Source organism: Physeter macrocephalus, chromosome 7 (genome assembly GCF_002837175.3).
Source record: "Physeter macrocephalus isolate SW-GA chromosome 7, ASM283717v5, whole genome shotgun sequence".
Classification (NCBI taxonomy): domain Eukaryota; kingdom Metazoa; phylum Chordata; class Mammalia; order Artiodactyla; family Physeteridae; genus Physeter; species Physeter macrocephalus.
The window spans coordinates 123381608-123392143 of NC_041220.1; the positions used below are offsets into that span (position 1 = coordinate 123381608).

Sequence of the window (10536 nt, forward strand, 5' to 3'; positions counted from 1 at the left end):
CCGGAGCCTGCTCTCCGCAACGGGAGAGGCCACAACAGTGAGAGGCCCGCGCGTACCGCAAAAAAAAAAAAAAAAAAAACCTAGGCCACTTCAAGGTCCAGACCTCTTTCAATTTCTTGAAACAAATTGACTAAATTTCTTAGTCTCACACTCACCCTGGACCTTATGCCTTTGTCCAAGAACATGCTGGCTTTCCTGCTTGTGAGCAAACCCTGCTCACAAACACAAAACAAAACAAGTAAAAAACTTCACATGATGCAGCCAACACCTGTCTTAGCTATTTCACTCTCTCTTTCATACAAACTACACTTTAAAAAATAGTCTGTATTCATTTCCTCCATTTTCTCACCATTTACTCATACCCTTTGCAGTGTCACTCCTGAAGTTGCCTTCTAAACAATCACCTAATCACTGAATCCAGCAGCCTTCTCAGTCCTAGTTCTCAACCTTTCTATAACAACTGATGGGATCTCCTTTCTTGTAAAAACTGTTCTACTAGCCCTCTGTGCCACTGCCTAGCCTAAACCTTCCTCCCAGTTTAACTCCCACTTCTCTGCTTTAGCTGGTTTCTTTTCCTACACCTTCCATCTAAACCTATACCCGCAAGAGTTCTGCCCGCAGCCTTGCACATGTTTCTGCACTCTCCCCAACGTGCTTCATTCCCAGTGTTTCACTACCATGGGACTCCCCCAGATCCCATGACTTAGCTCCCAAATCACCGCCTCTAGTTCTGCCCACCAGCCCCTCCCCACTCTAGACCTGCCCTTCCTGGTTGTTGAAGATGTCTATTCGGCTGTTCACTTACCTCAAACTTACCATGTTCTAAATCAAATCTATCCGTTTTCCTTCTTAATATTTCCACTTCTGTTAATGAATGGGACGATCATTCTCTGAATTCCCAAGGTCAGAACATCTGAATCATCTTTAGCCTTCTCTCTCCCTAACAGTCCATCATAGGTAGGACAGTGATTATATGCACGCATTCTGGAGAAAGACAGGGTGAGCCTGTATCCTGACTCCCCACTTCCTGCCACCGCGACCGTGAGCAAGTCCCTTGCTTCATAGCACAGCTGTCCCGTTTGCAGGAGAAAATGTATGGAAGGGCACCGAGGGTGAACATTTGGCAAGCCGTGATGATGACGACAAAGAAGCAGCAGCTCAACGATCTCAGTGACCCTTCTCATTCCTTACGTGACTCTCATCACATCTCATATAGACTGTATGTTGTCTCAAGTAAATTTAAACTCAGAGGGTCAGTCTTGGTTGTCAGTGTGTATGTGCCTCGAATTTTCATTAATCTCATCCAAGCCAATCTCAATCGAGACCTAGATCACGTGACATTCCACTAACATATCAATGTGGTTTTCTCTCATAGTATCCTAAATAAGAATGTAGTGAGAATTCAGGAACTGACCTCATTCGAACCCAATTTCAAATAACATTCTGTAAGCCATATGGTCAGAAATTAAAATCACTCTCAATTCTTAATAACACAGAGCACATTATCAGTTACAAGCTATAAAATCTTTGTTGTTATTACTCTAACCAACCAACCGCCTTGCAGTCGCCTGTCGACACTTCCCCATGAACTGAAAACTAAATTTAATTTTGGCTTAAGAAAGATGTAAAGATTATAACAATTATTGGAAAAATATCAGAATCATATAATGTATTACAAAATCAATATGATGCTATCCTTTGCTCTGTGTTATCAGTGAGTTTCTAGCCCTGCAAGAAAGGAGATTTGATTAGATATTTTTATAAATGTCCATATAAATATTTACCACATTTAATTAAATGTCTAGGGGACCATTACCAGTAGAAGCAGTTGTCCTGAGAGAAGCATATTTATGTAATAATTAGATGCCTCTAGTTAGTCATTTCTACAAAGAAAGAGGAGGAGGATTACCGCTAAGGATTGGAGCTCTCTTGTTTCTTCCTCTGCAGCTGAAGCATGATACGACAGAACCTACAGGGAGAGAAAAGAAGGAATGCAGGTTATACAAGAGAGGACTACTAAACATAGACCACAATTTCAAGCCTGAGATTCTGCTAAAACTTCCTGCAGAGACAGCTAGACTCCTCAGAACATCATATCTTGTTTGCTGCTTTCTTCAACAGAGAGAAAATCCCAGACTTTGATTCAAATGCTTATTACGGAAACAGAAAGTTATACTCCCTATGTTCAAAGAAAACTGTCACTTTTCCTCTGACATTGTTGATATAACAAACACATTATTTATAAGCCACACTATTAGGTCAAACTTGGCAGAAAATTTTGGGTCACTTTCTTTTAAAAAAAACTGACTTTAGTTATTTTTACTTGTGTATAGAAATCAAGATAAAAGACCTTTGCATAAACTGACATTTTAATGTTGATATTTGGAATGACAGTAGTCTAGAAGTGGCTCTCAGATGAAGCGTGTAACCACTGCAGAATTCATAAGGAAAAACTGCACAGCGGAGATATAATGTCACACAGATTCAAGGATCCTTTTACACTCATAGGATTCAAGAACTGAGAAGAGTGGGGCTGGTCTACAAATCTATCCACTAACAGCTGAGGACACCTAGGCTCAGGGATCCTCATGACTTGGCTGTGAGCTCACACCCAGTTGAGAAGACAAGAGGGCCTAGAATCCAGCTTTCAACTCCCAATCTAGTACACTTCCCATCGCCCTAGTGAGTTAAGTTGTAAGAAGAAGGTAAGGCAGGTTTACTATCTTCTTATAACTTAACATGAGAATCATTCATTCCCATTTTCAAAAGTGATAACTTCCAAGTAATGGAATAATATTTTAGACTTTTTTTTTTTTTTTTTTTTTTTTTTTGGGATATGCGGGCCTCCCTCTGCTGCGGCCTCTCCCGTTGCGGGCGCGCAGGCTCAGCGGCCATGGCTCACGGGCCCAGCCGCTCCGCGGCATGTGGGATCCTCCCGGACCGGGGCGCGAACCCGGTTCCCCTGCATCGGCAGGCGGACGCGCAACCGCTGCGCCACCAGGGAAGCCCTAGACATTCTTTTAAACCAAGGTAGTGATTGCATTTTAAATTGTCTATCATATTTTAAAAACACATTTTTAAAACTTCATTTTTGACAGAGTCAACACAGATTTACTAAAATCCCTCAAAGTTTTAGAATCAGTGATAAAAAGGTATCCCGTGGTCAGACTTTAAATGGTGAGCCAAGTAATTCAGCAGCCCAAACCAGTTTTCCTTGAACTAGTTTTTAAAATTTTAAGCAATTCAAAATCTAAAGCCAAATGGTATATACATCTACTATCTTGTGATTCAGAATGTTATAATACTATGATACACCTGATTTGTCTTAGTGTTTGAACCATTAATCACTAGGAAACCTCAGGAACCTTGGAGTTACCGTCTCCTGCTCCTGTGAAATTGACAGGTCACGGCTGAGCTGCTGCTGACACCACAGAGGTGGTTTGTTGAGAAAGGCTAAGACTATGACCATGAATTAGTCTAATATAAATCAGTGCAATGCAACATGGATAAGCGAGTAAAGGAATAACATGACATTCTAAGTTAAAAAAAATTAATTTTATCACACACTGAAGATAAAAATAGCACCTTATTCATAGGGTTGTATGGATTAATTTTGTTAACACAAGTGAGAACACAGAGTAAGCATTTGATAAAGGTTAGCTATTATTGTTGTTGTTTTACTGTCATTATAATGATGTTTTCCAGGTCAAAATGATTCCCTGTCATAAGAAAACATGAGGGGTTTGTGTCCCTAGCTTTTATCCAATATCTCAGAAGAAAAAATTTTTTCAAGGTTAAACCTGTGATTGTACATATGCCTTCCTATAATGAATTGAAATTGAAAAATGTATATATTAAGTGAAAGCCTAATTACTCATGTATTTAACTGAAGTAAAACTATAGTGTAAAAATAGAAATAAATCTCAATCAGGAAAATATTCAGAGATTTTGAACAAAATGATATGATATGTGGGATTTGCTTCAAAATAATCAATGGATTAATAGGGAAGAAGAGTGCAGAGAAGTGAGCAAGGGTATGTATGGAATAATAGTAGCCATAGGTCAATAATTACTGAAGACAGTTAATGAACACATGGGGGTTCACTAAGCTATTCTCTCTACTTCAGCATTACGTTTGAAATTTTCCAAATAGGAAGTTTTTTTAAAAAGAGATAACTTCTAATTGATAGCTGGCTTAGAGGCAATTCTTCAGTGCAAAGCCATGGAAACAGTAAAAAAAAATTTGCTTAAAAATTGTATATACACATGCACACACACATACATATATGTACATGTGTGCATATATGTAATTTGAAATATATGTATATTTGTTTGTATATATACACACACATACATATGTGTGTGTGTATCTGAAACAGATTTCTACTGGTTTCTAAGCCAAGGTCTCTTATGTAACACTATAGCAAAACTATTAGTGTTATATATTCACATTAGAAAGTAAAGCATACCATCTTGGTTACTGGTAAATCTTGACTTATATATCCTTCTAGCTCTTTAGGCCAGGTATCTATTTATTAGGGGTTGGAGAAAAGTTAATGATCCATATCCCAAACATTGATATCCACTGATCTCTACTAGCTAAGAGTAGGCAAACATTAAAGTATATTTCACACCAAAGTATGAAGGACTAAGTAATGCCCTTTTTGAAGTCTATTTCCCTAAATTGGTCTATGATGTAAGAAATTTCCATGTTACACGAAGTGAACATCTTCAGGCAGTTAGTGAAATACATCTGGCAAGGGCTGGCCCACTTAGGTAGGCTTGTCCTGCTTGGGAGGGAGTCTGCCTGAGGTCAGTGCCCCAAGCCAGTGGTTCACATTCAGAATCACCTGGGGGAGCTCTGTAATAATGTAGATTCCCAGCCTCTACCCAAGACTTATTGAATCAGAATTTTCAGAAGTGGGATCCACAAATCTGTAATTTGAAAGACTTTCACTTTTCCTCATTTCTGATTCTGAGTGCTTAGGATTTCTGTTTTTGTTTTTTAAAACGTGTGAATACAACTGCTCACAAGGAGAGACGGGGAGGCTCAGGCAATGAGGAAGGGACAGACGGGGGTGCAGTGGCAGTAGACATCTGTGTGAATGGATTATTAAGGTCAAGGACTGCTTTTGGCCGAAAAAGCAGAGGACTGAAGGGACCAACGGCTGGAGCTTTGGTTTGGTCATAAGACCCTTGACAAGTTTCTAAAATATTCTGGGTCTCAGTTTCCTTAGCTGTTTAAATGAGGAGAGAAGGATCTGATCATCTAAAGCACGTGATTGTCGTAAGGATACAGTGATATAAGAGACACCAAGAGCTGTTACAGAGAGAGGTGTAAGTTGAGAGTCGGGCCATAGAGACTGAGAAGTCCTGTAAGTGTCAGCCCACCTCTAATGTGACCATCTGCTTGGCCATAGCTCTCTCCACTGCTTCGTACATCTGTGTGTTCTGGATCCCCAAGCCACAAAAGATGACAAAAGCTTCCAGAAACTGTTCATCATTTCGGTTGAAAGGCTTAACTTTGCCAGTGGTCTCCTCCATCTTATTAACAAGTTGGCAAACCCCTGTAACAATCCAAGAAATCAAGCAAATGTTACAATTCATCATCACAGTTCTCACTGACTTGAAGACCACACACCCCCAAGACTGTCTTATACTCTTCTCTTAGGAATGCTTGGTATCTCCAAATAAGCAAACGAATCCTCACAAATATAAGCTAGAAAAGTCATCTGAATCAATTTACATGAGAACTTGCTTCACATAGTCCTAAATGTATGTTGTCTGTGTTCAAAAAATCCTAGAGTACTATTTTCTTCCAGACTCGGTCGCGAATTTCAGATCAGCTGAGTCCCCGAAGACAATCTGTCCTTTGGAGACTAACTGGATTTTTGTACATTTGCCAAGAGAGCAATTTTGATGCACATCAGAATTCTGGGTCACACAGACTGCCTTTCCTTACTGAGAAACCAGAAGTTTAAAAACACAATTACATACAAAATAGAATGTAGGAAACAGACAATTCACATAGACAGTCTCAACTTTCAAATATGCACCTCTGCATCCAGGAGAATCGTATTTCCAATCATTTTTTGATACTACAAATAAATGCACATTGAAATGACTATTTAGTTGGAAATAAAAGCAGAACTAATCTTTGGAGACAATTGTAACCTAACCTCCCAAATCCTGGCCTTTCTTAGAAAGTCAAACACGTAGTCGATATGAATGGAAGATTACATCAAATCTTTATTGAACTAGTTGTTCTATGGGACTCTGAGCCTAGTGGTCTCTGTGAGGAGTTTGATGACCTCCTACCTCTGGGTAACACACTGTTGTTAAAGTCCTCATCTCTTCTGTCTCTGCATAGGTAATACAGACTTCCATCATGTGCATGTAGGTACAGTGCTTTAATACACACATGAACTCTAGTCTGCACAGTTTACACTGTGAGGAAGGTGTGCCCATGCCCATTTTACAGATGAAGAAACTGAGTCTCAGGAAGGTTAAGTCACATGCTCCAGGTCACTTAGCTAGTATGTTTATGTCTAAAATTGAAACCCCAGCTCAGCCTAGCCCCAAAGGCTAGTTTATTACCACACTGCTGCTCTGTGCCTTTTTACCGCCCCCGTCAGATCATTGCTAGCAGTTCCCTGACTGCATTTTGCTCGTCCACATCTTTGCCTATGCTTTTCCGCTGGCCTATACTGCTCCCCCCTGCTCTCCTTCCTGTTGTCCAACAGATCCCTACATGCCTTTCACAGCGAGCTCCCACAGGCCTCCCACTTCCCGGGTGAAGCAGGCATTTCTCCTTTCTATCTCCTTAACTTTATCATTTGGAGTATCATGGGGGATTTTATTTCTGTCTTTCTTTCTAGACGTACATACCTTGGGCTTAGAGATTTTATTTTTTCAGTTCCACTTCCTCAGCCAGCAATGCCTGGCATATAGCAGGACTCAAAAAATGTTTACTGAGTTAATGAAAGAATGCAGGATTGCGGCTCTGACCGAAACCACTTTCCCATGAAGACTATATTCTGTTATCTCTTATTTTTCCTGGAGCACAAAAGGATTTCATAGCGTCCGTGATGATGCATGGTTGCACATGAAATCCCTTTATTACCACTGGTGTGCACTTTATTTTTAACCCTACAAATTATCTGTATTCTCATGTTGCTCTTTTTTGTTTGTGGGAGTTTTTCTACTTTAGACAGTAAAGCCATCCTTATCTATCTGTATTAGTACTGCAGAGATTACTATACATTACTATTACATTCCATTATCAAGAAAAATTTTAAACAAGACATAATGAATCTGGACACTGCAAGTAAAAACCGTGAGTAAATATGGCAAACGGTATTCATTATCTTAAAAGACCATGTCCCATGTACGGTAAAAACGCCTGGGTTATGTCCTCCAACGTTTGTGAATCCCCCAATTATAAATATGGAACTGTTTATATAAGCTTATGGCTATCTCCCAAATCACATTTTCTTGAGGGTCACACATTCTGTGCCTTATCCTCACATCACAATGTAACTGCCTTTCAATTTTTTCTAAAGTTTTCTCCTAGTTGATGGCCATTTTTCATAATCAAGATTTTTCTTTTTATCACTGCATAAGATTGATTGCATGTATGGGAAGGAAAAGACAATCCGGAGGGGTTGAGACGTGGCCATCAGGCAGCCTGCTGGGCCTGGGACCGAGGTAAGGAACGCTTTCCTGGACAGCGGTTCAAATCTGGGCCTCAGCCAACAGTCATTGAATGAATATATTAAGTGGTATTAACTAATACCTCAGGAATCGAAAGGTACTAAAATGGCATGTTAAGTGTACAAGTAGGAAGAGTTGGCTGTAACAACCACAGCTCAGGGCAGAACAGATAAAGTGTGTCTGTGTCACAATCCACCTCTACAGATACAGACACGCAGACACAGAGTTATGCTCAGGGCAAGAAAAGGGTTGAAGACAAATGATCCCTTTAGGAATATAATTTAATTCTTCTTTGAAAGCAGTCACATTTATACAGCATTCCAGACAATCCTGCTGATCTCTTTACACCCTTCATAAAATTTAATTCTATCAAACAAAAATACCCAAGTTGGAAAAAAAAATAAAAGCTATGAAGAAGAAAAAGGTTCATAACAAACAAATAGGGTTCTTTGAGAAAATGTAAAGCTTGGGCCCGTTTACAGATAGTTTTCACAACTTAGTCATTAAAGATCTGGAAGAGTGGATAACGAGTACAATAATGAAATCTAAAACTGGTCATTTGAAATGCCACGTCTACTAGTAAGCCATATAAAATCAGAATCACTTATATATAAAAACAAAGTAGTTATTGCAGAACCAAAAATAAAACAAAATCACTCAACAAAAACCAATAACTACATACAAAAATAAAATAAAACATTCAAATATATATTAGGAGAAAACCAAGAAGTAGTACAGTTAGATAGCAAAATATCAGTGTTAATATTATTAGAGTTCACAAAGTACTTGTACAGACATTATTTCACACGGTCATCACAGCAGCTCTGAGAGATAGCTGGCACTGAAGGCATCTCTGGAAATTATGCTGAAGGGACTAGACAGTTTCTAAACACACACTTATGTTTTCTTTTCTATAATTCCAGGGATCAGATGTTGTTACCAACCACAGTTTTCCTTCTGGCCTCTTGGCAGAACAGGGGGTCAATTCTTATATCCTGCTTGTGGTCTCCTGTCCTCTCTCCTGCATAACATGGGCTCCAAAATTAGCATCCTGTCTTGTTTGTGTAAGACTTACCCTTGTCACCTACCTTGCAAATAATTTTTTCGCACTTGTTATTTGTCAATTATCGTAACTCAGGGAGTTTTTTGGTTGTAGAAAAGATTTCATTTCTCAAGTAACTAAAACAGTTATCTTTTAAGTTTTCAACTATAGTGTCTTGCTTTTAAAAGAAGCTTCCCCATTTTAAAATTACATACAAACCTATATTTTCCTCTGGCACTTTTACAGATTCATTCTATCACATTTAATCTTGTAATTCTACTTGATTTTTCCCCCTAAATTGCTACTGGATTCTTGCAAAACTTAAATAGTTATCCATTCTTTAATAATCTGAATTGTCACCTTAAATAATAAATTCATACTTATTTCAACTATGTACTTTTTTCACATTTAAATGTTATGAAATCAGTATGCATCCTAATCAATTGCTTGTCATTATGTAATTGAAATCATTTTTTTCTTTCTCAAAGATATATAAAATGGTGTCTTTCAACCAATGGCATCTTAGAAACAATGAAATATACTCTATTATGCACAATAGCACAATTGTTATATCAGAATTGGGTCTGCATTTAGACTTTCTACTGTGTTCCATCAATCTTGCCATCTCTTCTAGCACACATATAATACTTTTAATAAAGTTACTTATACAGCATTATTTTAATTTCTGACAAGGCAATTCTCTATCCATCAACTCTGATTATTTGATTATTTTTATGCTATTCTTCCAGATGAATTTTATATATGTTTGTCAAGAACTCCTCTACCCCCTGAAAAAAAAATCTTATGAGGACATGTATTAAAATTGATATAGGGCTTCCCTGGTGGCGCAGTGGTTGAGAGTCCGCAGGCCGATGCAGGGGACGTGGGTTCGTGCCCCGGTCCGGGAAGATCCCACATGCCGCGGAGCGGCTGGGCCCGTGAGCCATGGCCGCTGAGCCTGCGCGCCTGGAGCCTGTGCTCCGCAATGGGAGAGGCCACAACGGTGAGAGGCCCGTGTACCGAAAAAAAAAAAAAAACTGATATAAATCTCATCTGCAAAAAGTTAACACCTTAAAGAATAGATTCTTTTCGTCAGGAAATGTTATATCAGTTCACTTAAAGATAACTTAAAGATTTTCAAGTTATCTAGTAGACTTTTATAGTTTTCCTCATATAGATGTTCCTATTTCTGACCAAGTTTATTCCTTGTTACTATTGTAAATGGGATGCTTTTTCCATTATTATTTTCTAACAAATTTGTCTTGGCTTGTGAGAAAGTTATTTTCTTTTAATAATTTGACAGCCAGGAACTTCTGCAACTCTCTTTTCAGATAGGTACTTTCAGCTGATTCTTTTAGGTTTTTTCATTCAACAATCGTATCATTTTGTAAGTTATTTTGCCTTTTCCTTTTCCATGCCTCACCTTATTTCATCCTTTCCTGTCCTCTACTGCTTTGGTAAGAATTTACTTTGGGCAATAGTTGTTTTGTTTTGTTTTTTTAGTGACTTTAAAAATATAACTTTCTCGGGCTTCCCTGGTGGCGCAGTGGTTGCGCGTCCGCCTGCCAATGCAGGGGAACCGGGTTCGCGCCCCGGTCTGGGAGGATCCCACGTGCCGCGGAGCGGCTGGGCCGGTGAGCCATGGCCGCTGAGCCTGCGCGTCCGGAACCTGTGCTCCGCAACGGGAGAAGCCACAACAGGGGAAGGCCCGCATACCACAAAAAAAAAAAAAAAAAAAAAAAAAAAAATATAAATATATATATATATATATATAAAAATTT

The 10536-nt window shown here is 39.0% G+C and overlaps 1 protein-coding gene across 4 annotated transcripts in view; it reads right to left on the bottom strand.

The window, feature by feature from the left end:
• The window catches only part of PDE5A (phosphodiesterase 5A), a 147268-nt gene that overhangs the window by 45305 nt on the left and 91427 nt on the right, over positions 1-10536 (bottom strand). For all 4 annotated transcript variants that reach the window (XM_024119197.2, XM_024119199.3, XM_028492240.2 and 1 more), the window contains exons 10-11: positions 5392-5567; positions 1910-1969 (exon numbers count right to left, since the gene is read on the bottom strand). In XM_024119197.2, the coding sequence (XP_023974965.1) occupies positions 1910-1969; positions 5392-5567 (236 nt within the window). The remainder of the gene's footprint in view (positions 1-1909; positions 1970-5391; positions 5568-10536) is intronic.